General features: G+C 44.7%; 2 protein-coding genes and 1 long non-coding RNA gene across 3 annotated transcripts; 1 reads left to right on the top strand and 2 right to left on the bottom strand.

Moving 5' to 3' along the window:
- Positions 1-141: 141 nt before the first annotated feature.
- LOC136545458 (uncharacterized) lies at positions 142-910 on the bottom strand. The gene is made up of 3 exons (XR_010781035.1): positions 602-910; positions 400-526; positions 142-273 (listed from the first exon to the last, which is right to left on the bottom strand). It is a non-coding gene; the product is annotated as an uncharacterized lncRNA (long non-coding RNA).
- Positions 911-3225: 2315 nt separating this feature from the next.
- LOC136545457 (probable LRR receptor-like serine/threonine-protein kinase At3g47570) lies at positions 3226-7407 on the bottom strand. The gene is made up of 2 exons (XM_066537476.1): positions 4526-7407; positions 3226-3665 (listed from the first exon to the last, which is right to left on the bottom strand). Exons 1-2 carry the CDS (start codon positions 7308-7310, stop codon positions 3298-3300), a joined length of 3153 nt encoding a protein of 1050 aa, XP_066393573.1. The 5' UTR covers positions 7311-7407; the 3' UTR covers positions 3226-3297.
- A 4236-nt stretch (positions 7408-11643) lies between these two features.
- LOC136543531 (uncharacterized) lies at positions 11644-12282 on the top strand. The gene has a single exon (XM_066535954.1). It carries the CDS (start codon positions 11644-11646, stop codon positions 12280-12282), a length of 639 nt encoding a protein of 212 aa, XP_066392051.1.
- Positions 12283-22978: the final 10696 nt, after the last annotated feature.

The following is a 22978-nucleotide window of genomic DNA, read 5'->3' as shown; positions in this document are numbered from 1 at the left end:
CTCCACGGGCACCGGCGCTGGCAATGCCGGCGCGCCCTTCTCCTCCTCGCCCGTCGGGCGTCAGAAGGGGTTGCCGGCCGGAGAGGCCCTAGATGTGCACCACGAGGGCCTTCAGGGACTCCATCAGTGCGTCGCGCCTCCAGGGACTCCATCAGTGCGTCGCCATCCGCCGATAGGGCTTGGGGTTTCGCGTCCGCCGGGGCCTGTCGATCTGGGAGTTGGGAACCGCATCTCGTGCTGCCGCCGGAATTGAGAGGTCGCTGTCGCTGCTGCCTAGGGAGGGAAAGGCGAGGCCGCCGGAGATTGGCGGCGCTGATGAGAACGAAAGGACAACCGCCCACGGAAGGAGGCGCCGAGGTGTCAAAGGCCGAAAACAAAATTTAACTGAAGAACACAAACCTAAGAATTTCCTGAATGACGAAGATGAAATAGGGCAGCAGGTTGCCGTGCATGAACCCACACCTTGATGCCAGGTTGCTTGCTATTCGGCGATCAGTGGTAAGCACATGCGTCCTCGGCGTGGTCTCTTCAACAAATAGAAGACACGAATTCACACCAGCAGCAGAGATTGCATCTTTAGAATACCGCGGCGGGGGCGTACCATGTCGGTGCCCTTCTCGATAGCCTGCTTGGTGTGGAAGGTGCCGTTCTTCCCCTTCATGCCCTGGCAGATCACGCGAGAGCTCTTGTCGACGAAGACCACCAGCGACGGCGCGGCCGCGGCCGCCGCGGCGAAGCCCCGCGCGTGGAAGACCTCGTCCGTCTCGACTTCCGTCTGGTGGCAGTTTGGCGGTGGCAAGGCGATGCCGTTCTTCCCCCGCCGCGGCGAAGCCCCGCGTGGAAGACCGGCGAAGCCCCGTGCGTGGAAGCCCTTGTCCGTCTCGACGTTCGTCTGGCAGTTTGGGGGTGGCAAGGCGAACTACTGTGTAGGTCGGAAACTTAATTACGGAGGCCAAGAACCAGTTCTAAATTAAATTTGAAAGATAGACTAGTACTTTCGTGTCTCGGAAGTTGCTCCTTATCTCCCTGTGCTGCACTGTTGCCCCACCTGCTGAAGCTCCTACATGTGCCACGGCCGCCGGTGCTCCAGTAATCCTGCCGCTACTTCTCGTGGTGCTCATACCACCAGTGCATGGTGGATATGTCACCGAACTACTCCGAATGGTATGGTCCTGAATGCTGCAGTGCCTAAGAGCAAGTACAGTAAGGGGTGCGTTTGGTTTGAGAACAATGATGGATGGAATATATGTATCCATGAATTTCTGGATATGGTTATCCATATAACGTGTTTGGTTGGATGGATATGAGACGAGTTATATATTTTTCTGTTTGGTTGAATGGATAGAAAAAAAATGCTGAAGTGGAGGAGAGAAGAGAGGAAAGCTTGGCTCACATGTAACCAACAAGCTGGATATGGATGCATATACAGTGGTGGGTCCATATATACATTAAGTAAATGTAAGGAGGATTAGAAAAGAGAAGGTGAGACATGGGTAAAACTAACGATAAAAAAGTTTCTTATAGACAAATAAAAGATCACTATTATATAGCTTACTCTAATAACTTACAGCCTGTTCGGCTGGTGCTGATACGATCGTATATGATCGTGGATTATTATTGTTGGCTGGTTTGTTGTGAGAGAAAAATATTATTCTGGCTAGAAATTTATGATCGTTTACGACCAAGCGAACATGCTGTTAGCTAATAGCGAAACACTTGGCTCTATTATTGGACTTGCTTGCAAATCAATTTATACCTCTCCGTGATTTATCCAGCCCTAGCCCGACAAGATAATGCATTTTATTTATTACTTTGGATGCTGCATGTTGTTCATCATTCGTACGGCCTGTTCGCTGGTTGGTTTCTGGGTTGGTTTGGGCTGGCTGGTGCTGGTTTGTTGTGAGAGGAAAATACTGTTGGCTGGCTGGTTTGGGCTGGCTGAAACCAACAAGCGAACAGGGTGATAAATGGTAGTGTCTTTAATTTCTCTGAACAAATATCATTAGCAATCTCCACAGAGGTTACGAACTGACCGGCAGCTTTTCCTAGAGAGGAAACAGCTGATCTTACATAACGATCTTGATAAATATGGCCAAGTCATGCTCTTTGATTTTGGCTTATCAGTAATCAAAACTTTATCCAAAATTGTGTCGCCAAATGGATCATCAAAGCATCCAGAACAATTTATATTGGCTTCCTTTCTTTCCGTTTCAATTTTCTTCACTGACAGTGCGTCTTGGATTACAATTTATCATGCCTTTTCAGAGGGGTGATCCGCGCGCTATAAAGTTCGGATTTTGGAAGGAACAGGAAGACTGTACAAAGTGGGGTGACTAAGAAATGCATCTGCATGTCCTATGACGTCTTAGTCACACTAGCTACGGCATGAGGTCAAGGAGCTGAGGTGACTAAGAAAATGCCACCCGGAGTATTATTATTACTGTGAGTCAGCTCAGCTGAAAGTGTACTCGTACGTTCAGGCGTTGCTTCGGAGAGGGCTTCAGTTCTGGAAGCATCATCTATCTCGTCTTTCATTGTTTTCTCTGCTTCTTCCACAAACCCACATCCCACGGAGCTGCTTTCTCATGTTGTATGTATATGTAAACATCAATCATCAATGGAAGAATTATTAGCACTCTCTGTGACCTGAAAAAGATTAACTTGGCTCGCATTGGCACCACCTCTAAGGAGGCAACAGGTAACGGGTATCTCACCTTGCACTGGCTCCACGGCCTCGCGTTCCTCTCTGAAGCAGGGAAAGACCACCATAATTACGCCCGCAACAATGGGTTAGGGCATTAGGCAAGCTGGAGGGAGGATGTGAAGAAAGGGGATTGTAGGCAAAACCAAAATACAATTAACTTTATGTGAGCTCAGCATCAACAAATATGTATGAAGTCCATGGCTTGGTTATCTAACGAATTGTAATGACAAGTTTACAAATAGATTAATAGTGTAATGGTGTCGTGACATTTATACTAGCATGATTCCAACTAACCCATTACCTTTTGGGATCATCAACATTTTTTAACTAATGATAATGCCTATCAGCCTATGACATAAGCAGACAACACAGCACAATTGATAAGAAAATCTTGTACAATTCACCCCCAAAATAAACAAATATGTATTTTTTTTTACATAACAGAAGGGTTTGCTTCATAGATAGATATATTAATAAAAGGAGATGTTACAACAGGAAAAAGAGAAGCAAATTGATACATTACACACTTCAACAGTACATTTAGAGAAACATGATAGAATAAGCTAGTGGTGATTAATATGAACACCACTTAATTATTGAGTAAAAATATATTTATCTCTGATAGCATGCATCTCGGCAGCAGCATCGTTCATTGACAATCGCCCTGTGGGCAATTGCTTTGAACAAATGACACCAAGCTTAATGACAGCCGATAAGCATTCCCAGGTTCTTGTTATATGCGCTATATCATTGCTATTGTTTACTCCATCATGTAGCCAAATGTTGGAATCTGCTATCTCCATGATATTGTCAGGAAGAGCAGCCTTCGCATAATAATGCAAGCTTATCCCATCTCTAAACATATCATCTGTCGGGTTCTTCCCTGTGAACATCTCGATCAAAGTGATGCCAAAACTAAATACATCTCCACATGTTGACACCGCAAGCCCTTCTCCATATTCTGCAGTGGAATAAAATATGAGGATACATAAGTATATATATGTGTAAAACTCAAAGACTACTTGATGTGCATCTTACTACTAGTAATTGGATAATCCTATTGGAGCATCCACACTAGTGCTCACAAGCCTAGACATAACTAAAATTAAATCCAAGATTATATTTTCTCACAAAAATACAAGGCATCGGCCATCAATTTAGTATACTATAGTTATCAATGGCGATAATATGCATTTGATATGTTGTGCTTTCTAAAAACACACACCTCTGCCGTTCTAAAAAATCTTAAATGGCCTTTCTGTCTTGTATATTTAAATTACCAACATATGACATTGCGAAAACTAACTTAAAATAACCCCTCGTCTTCATCTAAATTATCCATAATGACATCATGAAAAATAACAAAGAGTGACCATTAAAATTTGCTTTTGAATTACCCACTTGTACTGTTATATTAACATTTTAAAGTAATCCCGAGTCTGAATCTAGTAGCATGCATCTGTTGTTTTTTTTAAAAAAACTATCTAAAAAGTAACCGTATACATTTTCCAAGTTATCCACTTATGGTATAAATGCATGATGTGTGTCACTATGTAGACGAGGGACATGTTTGAGGGAAGCATTCAATATACCAGTTTCCATGTCCAACGCATAGTAGAAGCTAAGATTCAAACTAAATTCAAACATATGAGCAAATGGGAAATAGCAAAGATAGTAAATTTTGTTGAGCTCTAACCCAATTATTCATGAATTTCTGACTTATTTTTTTAACAATTACTAACCCACGCGGCAGCACATATTGATTAGCTAATATGGATAGATGCTATAATTTGAAGCATGAAATAAAATAATTTGAGTTACCTGGAGCAATATATCCAATGGAACCTCTTATTCCTATGGTGCAACTGGAATTCACATGATGTTTACTTGTTGCTTCATCTAGAACTCTAGCAATGCCAAAATCTCCGACACGAGCTCTCATGTCCTGATTGAGAAGAATGTTACTTGGCTTGAGATCGCAATGGATGATCGATGGTTGACAACCGTTGTGAAGATAGTCCAAAGCATCCACAATGTCCACAGCGATATCCAACCTCTGTGACAAGCTGAGTGCTTTGTGTCCATTTTGGCCATCCAAATTTGGGTGGATCCATCGATCTAAGCTGCCATTAGCCATGAACTCAAAGACTAGTGCTCTGAAGTCTTGACCCTGGTGGTTGATGCTAGAACAACATGTAATGATCTTTAGAAGGCATCTGTGCCTCACTCTTCTTAGTGCCTCACATTCAGCCTGAAAGCTTTTGTAGGATCCTGATTGTTGGAGATGAAACACCTTAACAGCGACGACAATGGCTTGATTTTCTAGCGTGCCCTTGTATACTGTACCATATCTTCCCTTTCCAAGCACATTTGCTTCTGAAAATCCATTTGTTCCCTTCATTATATCGTTGTATGGAACTATTGGAAGCTCTATCTCTGCAAATTGTGGTGCCAAATCTTTCTTCGGTACTGTCTTAAACTTTCTGTGGTGATATCCAGCCCAAAGCAGAAAAAGTAAGATGAGACTTCCTATTATTGGGATTGTTATTATGAGAAACTTCGGTATGCCTTTCCTATTCTTTCTTGCACAAGAGCTTGGGCATTTTGGCAGATGGAGCTGTGGTATCCCCCCGCATAGCCCATTGTTACCAACAATTGATAGTCCGGTCAAATTTTTGAAAACTCCTTCTTTGGGTATTTCACCTTGCAAATTGTTGTAGGACAGATCTAGGCGAAGCAACGATGTTGAATTACCTAAAAGCTCTGGGATTGTTCCGGATAAATTGTTGTGGCCAAGATACAACTCTTGTAGGTTGGTAAGGGTAGCCAGGTTGCCAGGGATGCTTCCATTCAGCTTGTTGTCCATTAAACCAAGTACCGTCAAGCCTACCATGTTTTTGAACGTAGAAGGTATGCTTCCTTGGAATGAATTGTCATCCATATAGAGGATTTCCATGGCCCTGCAGTTGCCAATAGTATTGGGTATCTCACCTGACAATTTGTTTCCATATAGGAAGAGTTGTTCAAGAAGTACCAAACTGCCAACTTCTAGCGGAAGTGGTCCCTCCAGCATGTTGTTGGACAGATCGAGAAACATTGAGATCGACGGCAGCTCCATAATTTCGTTAGGAATCAAGCCAGTAAGGTTGTTATTGTACAGACTTAGGGCCAAAAGTTTGCTCAAGTTTCCAATGCTCGGTGGAATTGGCCCCTCCAAGCTATTGTCGCGTGCATAAAGTTGAAGTAGACTAGAAAGGTTTCCGATGGAGGATGGTAGATGTCCTGAGAGGTAGTTTGAAGTGAGGCCTAGCTGCTGCAATCGTGTAAGCTTTCCGAGGCTTTCAGGAATGACCCCAGTGAGCAAGTTGTTGGTAAAATCAAGCATCTCAAGACCTGCCAAATTTCCAATATCTAATGGGATGACACCGGATATGCTGTTGTGTTCCATCGTCAGCCGATGGAGATTTGTAGACAGATTAACCAACGGACCTGGCAGTTTTCCTGCAAACCTATTCCATCCAAATATCAGTTGTTGTAATCTGCTACAATTCGCCAAAGAACCAATAAATTCCCACTCTTCCTCGTTGTTTGCCTCTAGCATGTTTTCATACAGAGCAAACACTTTAAGTTGTTGCAATCTGCCCAATTCAGCAGGAACAACTCCAGTAAAATTATTAATTCCTAAGTCAAGAAGCTGGAGCCTGGAGAGGTTGGTTAGTGATAGCGGAAGAGCTCCAGTAAATCGGTTTTCTCCAATCCCAAGCTGTTGGATACTGGGAAGGCTATTCCCCAGGTCAGATGGTAGATGGCCACGGAGCTGGTTGACAGCCGCATAAAAGAGAGAAATAGATGACAGGTTGAACAGGGAAGGAGGGAGGAAACCGGAGAGATTATTAAGGGAGAGGTCAAGCACTCCGAGATACGGATTGTTGCCGATGCCTGCAGGGATTGGTCCCTCCAGGAAGTTCCTTGACAAGGACAGGAGTGCCAACCGGGAGAGGTTCCCAAGAGACGACGGGATGGTTCCGGTGATGCTGTTGTTTTTCAGCACTAGAACTGAGAGCGATGGCATGTTGCCAATCTCGGCTGGGATGATTCCCTGCACTCCCTTGTTGCTGTAGATGTGCATCTCACGGAGGCTGATACAACGGCTAATGTTGCTCGGAATGACGCCGGTGAGCATGTTGAGGCCCAGGTCAATGTGTCGGAGGCGCCAGAGGGAGCCGATGCTGGGAGGGATCTCTCCCTGCAGGCCATTGGAGCTCAGGTTCAGCCAGCGCAGGAAAGTGAGGTTACCGATAGCAGGGGAGATGGTGCCGGCGAGCCCCTGGGAAGTGAGGTTCAGGGCTACCACCCTCCACCGGTGCTTCCTGCCGCAGGTGACGCCCACCCAGCTGCAGTAGCTGGTGCTCTGGTTCCACGAGTCCAGCACGCCGGAGTGGCCAGAGATCTTGGCCTTGAAAGCCACAAGAGCTCTCTCGTCGTCAGGCCATGGGTCATGGCCTGGCGGATACAAGGTTGCAGCTGCACTGGTTGTCGCCACGGCGGAGATCAGCAGGAGCAGCTGCAGTAGACGCCTGGTTGTCATTAAGAGTAGGAGCTGCATGACCGGCCGGTGATGGCCTTGGGTTTATTGCGTGGCGGCGTAGAGCTTGGTTTCTTTGCATTGGCTGAGAGGGAGAGAGAAAGCGAGAGAGAGATAATCGCTGAAATGCGCAGATGGCCAGATGGATTGTCTCAGCTCAGGTTCCATGAGCTTTTTATTATGGAATGGAAAGTTCCTCCACCGTAGTGCTAGTGCGCTCTGCCTAATCATTCTGTTCTGCCTGCCTAATCATGAGCGCATGGTTTTCAGAAAGCAGGATTTGACCGTTGACTGACGTCAACTTGTTTTATGCTTCTTTTAGACCATCTGGAAGACTGAGCAGAACCACGTTGCAAGTTCTTCACCTGGATGCTAATGTAGAAAAATCTTGATAGCAAACAATCTACAAAAGAGGGGATGGCCAAACAATCTTATATGTCATTTATTCATGACCGATCCAGAAGACCAGAACACCCAAGCATCTTTGCAAAGATTACCCCTTCACTGAAGTGGATTCAACTATTATCCTGCCTTGCTTTGATCTTAGGCATCTTCCAAATCTCTACAAAGTGTGGCGGAAAGCAAGGGGTACAATCTAGAAAGGAGAAGAGAGATTAATGCGGCATTATGGGATTTTGATAGAACATTTGAAAGGAGCACAATCGAAGAATATTTCAAAATGCATCTTTACAACCATATACTATAGCTCGCAATTCTGGTTAAAAAGGGAGCTTTGCTATGGTACTATCAAATAACTGTGGACCATTGATGTGGATGTCAATTATTACATATTACCTCCTAGGAAGCAATACGAGAAATATAGAAGAATTTATTCCTACTAGATCTAATATACATGATGCAACATGATGAGATCTAATGTTTTATATAACGTGTACAATAATGGTACACACGCATGCAATAGTTGGACACACTGCACACATGTAGAGACGTGTTTTATATGACGTGACAGTTGTATTTAGAACTAATACAAAGATGTTTGTATTTATCCTTTCATATTTAATATATATTTTTCTGGTAACTGGCTGAAACTGGCTGGAAAACACTGTTCTGGCTAAATTGTTGTGAGAGAAAAATATTGTTCTAGCTGAAAAAAACAAACCGAACAAGCTGAATATGGAGTAAGCTGAACAGGGCCAATAGACCTATTTATTTTGGGTGTGTAATAAAAGAGTTGCATTATAAATTTTATATGCATGTAACATTTTTTATGATACTTGGTAGGTCCAATCTTTTTTAAGTAACTAGCAAATATGCCCGTGCGTTGCAACGGGAGAAAAAAAACTACTAAACATTTATGCAAAACGATAACGTGAATGGTACATATCTACTTATGTTTTTTGCTTTTTTAATTTTTTTCATGATGACCATCACATCCATAATATAAGTTAATGGTGACAATAAATAAAATCCTATTAAACCTATATCAAATTAAAATACACCTTAATATATTTTTTCTTCCGTTGCAAAGCGCATAATGATTTAGATATAAATATATCATAACTTTGTAGCTTTTTCATACTAACCATGTGTTTCTATAACTCAATATCAACCTTTGTAGTTTTTTTGACGCATCATATCAATCTCCGTAACTTTTTTACCGATGTGTCAGGCCAATGATTATGACAGGAGATCTCTTGATTTTTCACATGGCAGCCCTTGTCAGGAATTACATAAATACATTTGTTTAGATTTTATTAGTCAATAATCTGCCCAAGATTCCGGTTCAAGAAATAATTAGTTTTACCATTGACTAATCCATATTTTAATAAAAATAAGTTTTATTTCTTATCAAAACTACATCAGATGGTGTAAATCTTTCTTTTCAAAACTTAATGCGCAAACAAACATAATAAGTGCTGAAAAGTAGGGGTTATGCACCGGGGCTTGTCTTAGGAATGAACTGGATAGCGGAAAGTTAGTGAAGGCTTTGGGAACACCGACAACGAGGACATCCTCCTCGTACTCCTTCGGCCACCTCCGTGTATTCCGTGTCTGCCTCTGGCACGATCTCGGTCATCACCGAACCTATATGCATGCAACATATGCAAGGATGATTTAATACACCTATAGTCAAAGCACAATCTAAAAAGATTCATAACATCTATGGATAGATCATATTTTTATGAAGCTAACAAAACTGGTTTGGAATTTTTCTGATTTGTCTATGATTTTTGGTGAATTTTGCAAGATCTCTGTTTTTTTAGAAAAGAGAAAAATGAAAGAAAAGGAAAAAGGCTCGCATGGGCTTGGTGCAACGCACAACGAAGCCAGCCTGACTGCAAGGATTCGGCCCAAGTCGGAAAAAAAGCCCACTCGGATTTAGACATTTTGCATCAGAAATCCGATCTATTTCAAAAACTATAGCCCTCCCATCTTTTCTTTTTTATCTAATATCTTTACATCTGGAACTCTGTATTTCTTTCTATTATCTTCTCCACTCATAATCCCTTCTAACTGACAGACCGACTCAGAAACATATACGGGCGGACAAGGCTAGACAAACAAAAATTGATGATAGAAATTTTGCCTCTTTAGTATTAGGTATGGATTAACGTAACGTATCTTTTTATGAACATGACTTGTCCATTTTTATAAAAAAAGTTATAACTGTCAACATTTTTTTCACAAGCATCATGAGCATACCCTACACTTAAAAAATTCCATTAAAAAAAAACTCATATATTAGTTCTAAACTTTTTGGACGCTGCAGTGTTCTCCCGGTCGGTCCAGTACACTGTCGGACGGTCTGATAGGACGCGTGGACACCCGTAACATGCAAAATCGTGAACTGTCCATCACTCACCTCTCTTGGGCTCACTTGTCATACCACTCACACACTACACCCACACCAGCCCTCTCTCCCTCTCCCTCCCACACACACATTGCAGTTTACAAAGAACAGAGAAAGGAGAGAAGAGAAGCAGAGGTGAAAGGAGAAGATGAGAGGAGGAAGGCCACCACCACACCGGAGCCTTGTTGCAGGACGTCGCTGTCGAGCTCCTCCACACCATCACCTCGCCGGAGTTGGAGGGGAACCCATCCCCCACAGCTTCATCTTCTACCTCAAGCCATGGACGAGCCCCCAAGTTGATCTCCCTCCTCAAGCAACCCCAAGGCAAACTGCTGCAGTTAGAGGTCGTCCACGACATGGTGAACAAGCCCTAATCCATCTCCCTCCCCATCCCCCTCTCAATCACTCACTCCATTGAGCTTCAAGGTCATCCATGGCCACCATACCATGCGTCCCCTGAGGCCTCCCATGGATCCGGAATGCGAGCGCAAAATGCCTTCTCCTCGCCATGGCCGTAGGTAGTGTCTCTTTGATGCGTCCTTCCCTAGCTCGCGTGGCCTCCGCTCATGGCCAGCCCGAGCCGGTGGACCTGAGCACGCGGCCGACGACGGCCTCCGCTCGTCGTGGCCCCATGCTCGCGGCTGGCGCGCCCTCGGCTGCTGCCCCCATGCGGGGGGCCTACTTCCTGGCTTCATATGCGAATGAGAGAGATGGAAGGAATCGGAGGAGACGCGGTTGTAGTTGGAAGACAGGGTGAGGAAGGAGAGGATTATGTTTCATTTTTCAAGAAAAAAAAACTCCCTTGAGGGATCGAACCGTCGCCATGGGGCGGGGGCGTGGGGTGTTGGGGGCGGAGGGAGACGGGGCGGTAGGGACGCGGGAGTGGGACACTACAGAACCATTGAGCGATGACCGTTGGATTTGGTTGAGTAACGAGAGAGAATGAAGGTGAGATGATCCGGCGTGTATGTTTCTAGGGTTTTGTATTTCTGGGTGCATTTGTTGGTGTAGATGGAGTAAAGGTCATTATGTGGAGCAGCTAATTGTGGTGTGGATCTAGGATAATTGTAACCGGGAGTTTGTTTAGGGGTCAAGATAGAGATCAGATCCACTCAGCAACAGCAATCTGGGACCATGGCCTAAGTAAGATCAGAAGGGGAGCGTGGGCCAGCGACTTTGTGGATGCGGTTGGCTGAGTTAACAGGCTGCCCAAAAGTGCAAGAGAGCTGAGGAGCACGTGGCAGTGCGGTTGTGTGGAATTGCCTAGGCCTCCAGCTGAGCTCGGAACGAAGGAGCCCACAAGCCGAAAGCCCGAGAGACATTTAAATGAAACATTTTATTTCGAGGTTCGCACATAATTCTTTGGCCCTGAGATCAAATCTAGAAAGGAGGGGGATGCAGATTGTGCCACGCTGTGTTATGTGCAATTATGTTGGAGAAGATGGCTGGCACCTGTTTCTCAGGTGCAAACATGTGAAAGATCTGTGGTGCAACGCGGGCCTGGAAGAGGTGCGACAGAGATTGCTAGCATGTAGGACGGCGATGGAAACTGTCAAAATGATCTTGGCACTACGAAGCGGTATCAGACTGAAGGTGATATTCCTGCTATATAATTGGTGGAATGAGCGTAATTCAGTCAGAGAAGGGGAGAAAAGGAGACAGGCAGCACACATAGCCGGCCTTAGCTGGAAGCAGGCGATGGAAATTGAAAACCTGCACAAACCAATGCAGCAAGAAAGTGGAGTTCGAAGGAGGATGAGGAAGTGGCAGCGCCCCCAAGCGGGAAAATTGAAAATCAACGTTGATGGAGCTTTTAGGGAGCTGGACAAGAATGGAGGCTGGGGATATGTCATTAGAGATGAAGACGGCAGGGTCATCCAATCTGGCTCAGGTAGACAACGTTATGCCTGCAATGCCATGCAAATGGAGCTTCGAGCTTGTATTGAAGGCGTGAAAGCAGCTAGGGAGCTGGGCATTGGAGAGATTATCCTGGAAACTGATGGTGCACTAGTAGTGGAAGCGCTCCTCCACAATGCCTTCAGCCTGTCCATGGTCGGAGGTGTGGTGCATGAACTTAAGGAACTCCTAGCTGAAAATTTTATCTCTACTCAGGTCAAATATGTTCCACGTGAATGTAATCGAGTTGCACATGAGCTCGCGTCATATAGGGAGTGTGAGTAACGAGGGTATTCCCTATGTGTTGGCCGGAGTGCCGGATTGTATTATGTTTATGGTGTCAAGCGATTCAGCTGACATGGTCGAGTAATGGAATTCAAATTCCCCTAGAAAAAAACTACAAAGCAACGCGCGGCGTTGCCACGCGCCTGCGTGGAGTTCCTAACATTTTGAACAAGTTTGGTCATGCATTTATGTTGCCACGACCTCGTTGGTTGTTTCTTTTTTTATGAAGCAATGATGCACAATTTGGGGATTTGGCTACTGTGGAATTCGGTGATTGTGTATCGGCTAAGGATTGTAATAGAACAGCCAGTAGGTAGTTCGTCATGGAAGGACATTAGTGGTTTTGTTGCCGATTGTACTGGTAAATCATCATATTTTTCTGAACTAAAACAAATTTCGTATGAATTTTGCAATATTAAATGAGATTTTAGGGTTTTAATTGTATAATTGTCAAGGAAAAAAATATTTGGATAATGTTTGGTAAAATATATTTTCATAACTTTTTGGTAAAGTCTATTTGACCCTTGAACTATCAATGTAGTTCATTTTATCTCTCTCATGACTGATGTGGCGCCACGTAGGTTAATTAAAACCGACGAAAAGAAGAAGAAAAGAAAAGTGGTAATATTTATGAATTATGATAATATAATATAATTTTATATGGAGACATAAATGTTCATAAATTTTATATAAACTTGGTTAATAATAAGAAAATTTGACATAGTTTAAACATAGAGTTATACTTTTTGGGATGGAGGGATTAGGAGCAGCAGGTAACTAAATTTGTACCTGTTGATATAGTGATTTGCTAAAAATATGCAGCAACACTGCGAAATGATAATGTTTCCAGCTTGATGTCAGTTACGTAGGTCCTACTTAGCTAGCATACTTTTAGCTTGAGCAATCGGAATAGCTAAGAACTTATAAATGATTAAATAATAAATGATCGAATTTATATGGACCTTGTACCTTCTGAAGGGGGTCACTCCTATGCAGAACGAAGAGGTGCAAGATTCTAGGTTCACAGATTTATATGTGACACAAGCTAACTAATGAACCTATATATGCTATAGTTTTTGCAAGGTTGACTTAAACAAATACAGTAGCTTCTGCTACAAATGCTCTGAATAAAGCCATCTTTGCAAGCCCAAAATTGCAGTGTTCATGTTAGACCTCGGATATCTCTTATTTCTATCGTTCTTACCCTGTATTCTTACGTTCAAATATGATTTCAGAAAATCTACAATTGATGAATTTTTTGAGATATGCTTTCATCACCTCCTTCAGGCTTTCTCCAACATCCAGATACAATAATAGTATTCTTTAGCTACACATCTTGTTAAATGATCTATTTGCAGTAACATTTATACATAATTCACTGCTAGTAGGTAGTAGCTTATCATAAAAGCAGCCATCTTGCACACTAACTACCAGGTAAAATTGTCCGATAGAGTCCCTTCCTCAATATGGAGTGCTTTTGTATACAAGAGAAGCTAAGAACAGAGCTGCAGAGTAATGGATAGATCAATGAAGAAATGATTTTTGCATGAGCACGCCTTGGCATAAGAACTCCATCTGTACACGCATTTATACATGCAGGTGCGATGGAACAATGCTCATCATATGGTGAGTTGATCAAAATTCTCTTAGATTTGAGATGCATGGCCATGGTATTGGAAAGGATCGTGAGAGAAGATCTTACCAAATACCATGCAATGGGCAACCATCAGAGGAACCTGTAAGACTGCTTGCTACATTGATGGCAAGATATCATTAAATATTTTTTTACTACGAAAATGTGTGCACCTTAGCATTATATAAATAATCATATTCAGGCACTAACAGAAACCTTTCTGTTCTATTCATATTTCAGTGCACTGCTGGAAACAGGATTTTTGTCGAGTGCAAACTGCTTTGCCGAGTGTCAAAAATCGGGCACTCGACAAAGAATTGCACTCGGCAAAAAAGTCATTTGCCGCTCTTTGCCGAGTGCCGGGCACTCGGCAAAAAAGGCTCTCAGCAAAGGACTTTTTTGCCGAGTGCCAGGCTCTCAGGCAAAACCGCGGCACTCGGCATAGGCTGCCCCGTGTAACGGTGTTCGGCCACGTCCTTCTTTGTCGAGTGCCTGCAATTTCTTTGCCGAGTGTCCCAGATCTGGCACTCGGCAAAGAATTTTTTTAAAATACTTTGCCGAGTGCCCCTGATCTGGCACTCGGCAAAGATTTTTTTTAAAAATACTTTGTCGAGTGCCCCTGACACGGCGCTCGGCAAAGAATTTTTTTTTAAAATGTCTTTGCCAAGTGCCCCTGTGAAGGCACTCGGCAAAGAGGATATTTAACAAAAAATCCAAAACCCTCTTTGCCGAGTGTCTTATTCTTGGCACTCGACAAAGACCCCCTTTGCCGAGTGCCATGCCCCGGCACTTGGCAAAGTTTTTTTTTGTTTTTGGCCTCCAAATTTTTTGTGCAGCCCTTTTAAAGTACCAGGAACTCCTAGTTAGAATTTGGGGATTTTTTTGGCTTTTTAATATATTTAGTTACTTTATTTCGTTTACTTGAATTTTTTTGAAAAAATATAAATTTGAACTGCACGTTGTACGAATAATGGAATTTAATGATTCAAAAAATGATAGTCATGTTACTGAGTGTAGTGTGAGGCTGTATCCAGGAACGGATCTGAAATTTCGGACATCTTGTTCACGAAACATGACCGCAAACTTATGTGCGAAGTGTTTTTAAATTCTATAAAAAGCAAACGAAGTCCGAAAATCATGAAACTTGTTTAGATGTCGTGATATCGTATGTGGAGGCTATGATAAAAATTTGAGAAGGTTTGGTGCACGTTATCACGTACGATGCTTACAAACCAGAACATCTCCACATGTGATATAACTTTGCCGAGTGCCGGGGCATGACACTCGGCAAAGGGGGTCTTTGCCGAGTGCCAAGAATAAGGCACTCGGCAAAGAGGGTTTTGGATTTTTTTAAATATCCTCTATGCCGAGTGCCTTGACAGGGGCACTCGGCAAAGACATTTCGAAAAAAAAATTCTTTGCCGAGCGCCATGTCAGGGGCACTCGGCAAAGTATTTTCAAAAACAAGAAAAAATATTTGTCGAGTGCCAGATCTGGGGCACTCGGCAAAGAAAATTTTAAAAAAAATTAAAAAACCCTTTGTCGAGTGCCAGATCGGGGGCACTCGGCAAAAGGGGGGATTTAACCCCTCCCGCCTGGGTCGGCCACGCACCCCGCACACACGCCACATGCACGCGCCACCGCCCATTTGCCCGCGCCGCCACCGCCCTGCCCCCGGCCGCGCCCTGCGCTGCCCCCGACCGCCGGCCCTGCTCCCGACCGCGCCCCGTGGACCGGCCGCCCCGATGCCGCCCGTGCCTGACTCCGGTGACCCCGACTCCTACCCCGACGCCGTCCGACCCCGACGCCGCCCGCCCCTACCCCCGGCGCCCGTCAGGTATGCCTTCTCTCTTGTTGTTGTCGTGGTAGTGATAGTTGTAGTAGTATTAGTTGTACTAGTAGTGCTAGTGGTAGTAGTAGTATTAGAAGTAGTGGTAGTAGTAGTACAACTAGTGGTAGTAGTAGTAGTAGAATTAGTGGTAGTAGTAGTAGAAGTAGTGGTAGTAGTAGTAGAACTAGTGGTAGTAGTTGTAGCAATAGTGGTAGTAGTAGTAGTAGAACTAGTGGTAGTAGTAGTAGCAATAGTGGAAGTAGTAGTAGAAGTAGTGGTACTACTTGGATATATTCTTCTGCATGGATTGATATCCAAACTACATGGCTTCTCTTGAGACATATGTGCTTGTCGGCCATCGTGCTGTTGTTTTTTTGCAGGTTTTGGAAACCTCACCGTGCTGGGGAGGTTCTGCCGATTTTTTTAAAATGACAGTATTTTGTTCCATTTTTGTAGAGAAGAGCCCGTCGAAGCCGAGTCGGAGTTCCCATCGCCGTGCCGGTCTGCCTGCACCGCGTCGCCTCGCCACTGCACCGACCCGCCATAGCCCCGCTAGCCTGACTCCGCCGCCACCCTAGGTATAACCCCTCTTTCCGTATCATGGTCGTAGATCGTGTAACCTAGTTAGGCGTCTCCCGTTCGAAAGAGATATGGTTGGAGGTATGCAGATCTTTGCATATCTATGACCGTATCTATTTTGGATTGTCCATGTTTTTTGGACAGCCCGCGGATGCGTAGATGAGTTAGTTTCCATGGTCTACTCTGGTCTGAGATAGAGTTTCGGCATCACCTCCCTATTGTTCTCCAGATACGCACTCTTCTTTGGCAGGACGTGTATCTAGAGAACAGCGGGGAGGTGCTGCTGAAATTCTGTCTCAGATAGGAGTAGAGCATAGAAACTAACCTCATCTACACATCCGCGGGTGGGATTAGGACCTATCCTTACCTATTAGACAATAGGAACACCATGTAGATGCAATTGATGGATGCATTACTCGTTGATACATATGTTATAGGATGAATGACCGTCAGTGGATGTACATGGGCTAGAGAAGTCAGAGTGATTACACCACGGAATGGATGAACAAGACCGATGCTTTCTTGAATAGTGCATTTGGCAAGGCTGCTAAAGGACATTGCCTAGTTTTGTGTCCCTGCAGCAAATGTGGAAACATGAGAAGGGTAAACAAGGTGGAAATGGGTAAACATCTTGTGAAGAATGGATTTACGTCATACTACACCTGGTGGGTCCACCATGGTGAAGCCCATCATATGAGAGAGGAGGTGGTGAGACCACGGGTGGAGGCTTTTGATGCTGATGCCGGGGTAGCAGACATGTTAGATGACTTTCACCAAGGACAGTTCGATGAGGGATGTGAGAAGGAGGAGATGGAGGCAGCCGCACAGGCGTTCTACGACATGATGGACTCAGCACAGAAACCCATTCACGATCGGTCAACGGTGTCTCAACTGGATGCCATTGGACGCTTAATGGGGTTGAAGTCTGAGTTAAACTTGAGTGGACCTAACTTCGATAAGATGTTGGCCATGATTGGCACCCTGCTTCTGGAGGGCCACATTCTGCCAAAGAGCATGTACGAGTCACAGAAACTCCTTCATGCACTTAAGATGCCGTATGAGCAGATACATGCTTGTCCGAAGGAGTGCGTCCTATTTAGAAAAGAATACGAGCATGCAAAGTTCTGTCCAAAGTGTAAATCCTCTAGGTACCTAGAGGTAGACTCTGATGATGGCCAGAAGAGGCAACTTACGATCCCCGTGAAAATCCTATGGTACCTTACGTTCCTACCGAGGATCCAACGGCTATATATGATCGAGGAATCCGCGAAACAGATGACATGGCACAAAAATGGCAAATGGTACAATCCTAACAAGATGGTACATCCATCCGATGGTGAAGCTTGGATCCGCTTTAATGACAAACATCATGACAAAGCAGATGAGGCTCGTAATGTACGTGTCGCGCTGGCAACAGATGGGTTCAATCCTTATGGAATGATGGCTGCCCCATACACATGTTGACCTATCTTTGTTATCCCCCTTAATCCCTCCCCCGGTGTCTCCTTTCAATGACATAACGTATTCTTGTCGTTGATAATTCCTGGACACCCAGAGAGTAATATTGGTGTGTTCATGGAGCCCGTGTTTGATGAATTGGTCCGAGCTTGGGACGAAGGGGTATGGACATATGATCGAGCTACAAAGACAACCTTCAAAATGCACGTTTGGTACCACTACTCCCTGCATGACTTCCTGGCGTATGGGATATTCTGCGCCTGGTGTGTTCACAGGAAGTTCCCATGCCCAATATGCAAGGAAGGTGTGAGGTTCATTTGGTTATAGAAGGCTGGCAAGTATTCATCGTTCGATAGACATCGTCAATTCCTACCTCTTGACCATCCATTCAGACAAGACATCAAGAACTTTATGAAAGGTGTCAAAGTGACAAACCCTGCACCGCGAATGATGACTGGTGCCGAGGTTCATGCTCAGATAGATGCTCTTGTGCCCAATGAAGAAGGTGGTTTTGTGGGATATGGTGAGCAACATATGTGCACTCATATCTCGGGCATGACGAGGCTCCCCTATTTCGATGACCTTCTTCTGCCACATAACATTTGTGTAATGCACACTGAAAAGAATGTCACCAAGGCACTTTGGGCAACACTCATGGATACTGAAAAGTCTAAGGACAACCCTAAGGCTAGAGTGGACCTGGCAATGTTGTGCGATAGACCAAATCAAGAGATGCAGCCTCCTAGTCGTGGCAAGACCTAGAGAAGGCCTAAGGCTGATTTTGTCTTGAAAAAGGACCAAATGAGGGAAGTACTTGAATGGATCAAGACGCTAATGTTCCCTGATGGGTATGCAGCGAATCTAAAGAGAGGAGTGAACTTAGGCACTCTGCGAGTCAACGGGATGAAGAGTCATGACTACCACATATGGATTGAGCGACTTCTTCCGGCGATAGTTCGAGGCTATGTCCCGGAGCATGTCTGGCAAGTGCTGGTAGAGTTGAGCTACTTATTCCGCCAGCTTTGTGCCAAGGAGCTCTCTCGGACTGTCATTGATGACTTGGAAAAAGCGACACTCGTGTTGCTCTGTAAGTTGGAGAAGATCTTTCCACCCGGCTTCTTCTTGTCGATGCAGCATTTGATTATGCACCTCCCATATGAGGCACGGATGGGGGGGCCCGTGCAGAACCGTTGGTGCTATCCAATCGAGAGATGTCTGAAGTCTCTTCGCAAAAATGTAGAAATAAAGCCAAAATTCAGGCTTCCATTGCAGAGGCATACATTCTAGAAGAGGTGTCGAACTTCATAGAGAAATACTACACTGAGAAACTTTCTAGCGTTTATAATCTACCCCCTCGTTACAATGCTGGCGAAAATGAATCGAACCTCAGCCTTTTCCATGGGCAACTCGGAAGCGCATGTGCATCGACCACTAAGCAATTGAAAAATGAAGAGTGGCGTAGTATCATGCTATATGTGTTGACCAACCTTGTCGAGGTGTAACCGTTCATTGGGTAAGTTCTGAACGAACTTGTTTCATTTCGCCGTATGTCCTTGTTTCTTCGTCCAACCCCCTTGTTTCTCGTTGGTACATGGAATTTCTTCGTCAATCCTGGCATGGATCAAGGCAACCAACCCCGCAAGAAAATGATACCCTTCTTTCACAGGGTGCGGGACCAGGGAGCCCCGATTTCATTTGTTGGTTCAAATAGAAAGCCCAAACTGATGCGCCTATAAGTGACGAGCTGAGACAGGTTGCAAACGGCTGTGCCATTAGGGTCAAGTTATTTACCGGTTATGACGTGAATGGATATCATTTTCACACAGCAAGCTACGAGCAGAGTCGGCCCAATCGAAAAACCACAAATAGCAGAGTTGTTACGCCCGGCACTGATGGACTCGACTATTATGGAAGAATTGTAGAAATCTATGAACCATCATTCTATGGTTCCAAACCTCTTACTCCTGTCATATTCAAATGCCACTGGTTTCATCCTGAAGTAACGAGACGGACCCCTAAGCTTGGGCTAGTTGAGATTTGATAGGATTCCGTCTATCCAGGAAAAGATATCTACATTGTGGCTCAACAGGCCATCTAGGTTTATTATACGTCATACACGTGCAAAGACGCCGAGCATCTTAAGGGTTGGTCTATGTCGATACGGGACCCACAGGATACCCCACAAAGGAAAAAGAAGATCTAGTCTAACTAGGATTCTTCCCTTGTAATCCTAGTAGTAGTACTATTCAGTAATCCTACTAGTAACTCTCATTATAAACCGACTAGGACTCTGACCTCCTGACTATATAAAGGAGGACAGGGCTCCTGGACGAGAGGACGACAGTTGTACAACACAACATATCACAATCAATCCAACGCAAAGGCTAACGCCGACTGGACGTAAGGTTATTACTCGATCTACGATCGAGGGCCTGAACCAGGATAAATCGACTGTCTCTTGCGTTAACCATCGAGTTCAGCATACGCCAGAGCCCAAACATACTGCCCCGGGTACCCCCATGGCAGGCTATCGGTGGTAAAACATCGACAGCTGGCGCGCCAGGTAGGGGCTTTCGGCGACTTTGCATCCGAAAGCTCGTTGGACCTCGGTAACATGATCTTCCCGACGAGATCAACTTTCATCTTTGGCTCATGGATCTACGAGGCGGACAACTACGGCAGGCTCCAAAGCCATCTCCTCAAAGATCCAGATCAGCATGAAGAATTTCCTATTTCGACAACTACGACGGATCAGCTCACCAGAAGATTCGCGCAGCTCATAATATCTGATTCGAATAAGATTTCACGGCTACGCGCATCCGACTCGAATTCAAGCTCCGTGTCCAAGATGAAGTCTTATTCGAGTGCTTTCAAGAAACTGAGTTCTTTTTTGGCAGGATTCCAGAGCACAACCCAAAACAACTCGGATTACCCTCAGAGTTCTTTCAAAAAGTCGAGTTCTTTTCCATTTGGGCTCGACAACACGGCAGAATCCTATCAAGGACAGATCGAAAGGTCTTTCAATCCAATGCTTGGGATACCACTGACAGGAGCCCAAGAGGGTCTCGTGCTAACAATAACATCGCAAGACTATATCATCCACTGGCCAGGTTCCATTCCTGAAGATAGCGGAACCCAACTAGTCGGCACAACAACAACAGCTATTCTACCTTACCAAGAAGGAGACTCGATCTGCGACATCGAGGCGTCTACTGAAGTCATCAACAACTCTTACAGTATGAAAACTAACACCAATAACAGAACGGCTCACGCACGGGAAGTGCTCATGATTCGACGTCCTCGGTCACCATTAAACCCCCCAGAAGCACCCGATGTCAGGTCATCAGATGAATCAAAATCCAACATATCACCCTTTGCCTAGGGCTACGATGGAGAAACCGAGAGTCAGAGATAGGCTAGAGAAAGGAAAAACAAGTTGAAGCAAGGGCGCCAACACCGCGCTAGGCAGCGTAGAGAAGCCTGGATCAGATACGAGTCAGATCTGGCTGAATACGATAAAAGAAAATCACAACAAGAAGCCGAAGAAAGACGCACGGTGAATACACCTTACGATAAGATTCGAGAAGCATTAGAAGAACTCAGGGCAACCTCACATCACGGAGAGAAGTACGAACAGCTCCAGGACTTGCTCCGGTCGATGATCCCAAGAACGCATGAAGAGAGAGCCCGATCGAGACTACCTGCCAGATCAACAACCCGCAGGCAAGAAGATCAAAATCAAAGGAAGTCCGCTTTCGAAAGACTTGTGCCAAGTGGAAGCCATAACGGAGAAAGTAGGAAGGAACATAATCAAGGCCACCAATTTGAACAACCAAGGAAGACCAGGAGTAGGGTGCCTACCCAGACAGCCTCGCAGACTTATTCCCATCAAAACAACACTTGGCCAGAAGAAGGAGCCGAATCCAAATTCAAAGAAGCCGGAGCGCACGACAGATTCCCCTATTTCGCGAACAGGTTGGCATCAGTACGATTACCTCACAAATTCAAACCGTCTAACCACTCCAAGTATGATGGCAAAACCGAACCAAGGCAATGGCTTAGAATATATTCACAATCAATTGAACTAGCCGGAGGAGACGACGATATCAAAACCTTGTTCTTTCCCATGGCACTAAAAACTATGCCCCTCCAATGGTTCGACAAGTTAAATCCAGGATCTATCAGAAATTGGGAGGACTTGCAAAGAGCTTTTTGTGAAAATTTTGCAGGAATCATTACACACCCAATCACTCATGCAGAACTGAAAGGACTCAAGCAAAAGGGAGGCGAAAGTCTCAGAAATTATTATCGACGATTCGGCGAACTACGGGCTCAAGTGCATGACATCACCAAACGAGAAGTAATTGAAGCTTTCTCTCACGGAATCATGGCTAGGTGGCAATTTCAAGATTTCTGCAAAGAAAATCTGAGAAACAATGAAGAATTCAGGCGAACAGTGGAAAAGATGATTACTGCAGAAGAAAAAACACGAGAGAGGTTTCCGGATAGAAGAAACCAGGACAACCCGGACAAGCAAAATCATCGAAATAGCAGATATCAAGAAAGGAAACGTAGACCAGACAATACCATGGCGATGGCCGACAAATCAAAGAAGTTTTCCAAACCCAGAAGATATGATGACATTGAAAACATACGTTGCCCATTGCACCCTAATGGGAGGCACACCATTGGAAATTGTTACACTTTCAATGATCGATACGCAAGAAAAGATAGTAAGGAGAACACCAAAGAGGACAATCAAAAAAAAGACGAAGACAACCACGAGGACAAAGGATTCCAAAAACCCAGGGGAACGGTAGCAGTGATCTTCTCAGGGGCTCCAGATTGCAGAAGCAAACATCAAGAAAAACTAGCACTACGGACTATCATGACAGCAGAACCAGCTACACCAAGATATCTCAATTGGTCACAGTATCCTATCCAATTTACCAGAGAAGACCAATGGACTAGCGTGGGAAACGCAGGCCATTATCCACTGGTTCTAGATCCAACTATTGCTGGTATGACTGTCACCAAAGTATTAATCGATGGGGGAGCCGGACTCAACATCATCTTTTCGGAAACACTAAGGAAGATGGGACTACAACTCGCCGGGATGATCACACCAACAAGCACACCTTTTTACAGAATAGTACCCGGCAAAGCAGCCATGCCGCTCGGACAAATTACTCTAC

This window comes from Miscanthus floridulus, chromosome 3, assembly GCF_019320115.1.
Source record: "Miscanthus floridulus cultivar M001 chromosome 3, ASM1932011v1, whole genome shotgun sequence".
Taxonomy (NCBI): Eukaryota; Viridiplantae; Streptophyta; class Magnoliopsida; order Poales; family Poaceae; genus Miscanthus; species Miscanthus floridulus.
The sequence above is the reverse complement of the archived record's forward strand: the minus strand, read 5'-3'. Positions and strand labels throughout refer to the sequence as shown.

Excerpts from the sequence above, each read along its gene's own strand:
- LOC136543531 (XM_066535954.1), top strand. The coding sequence starts at position 11,644 with ATGGAAACTGTCAAAATGATCTTGGCACTACGAAGCGGTATCAGACTG.
- LOC136545457 (XM_066537476.1), bottom strand. The coding sequence starts at position 7,310 with ATGCAGCTCCTACTCTTAATGACAACCAGGCGTCTACTGCAGCTGCTC. Across the intron at positions 3,666-4,525 it reads CATTGGATATATTGCTCCAG|AATATGGAGAAGGGCTTGCG; the intron begins GTAACTCAAATT and ends ATTCCACTGCAG.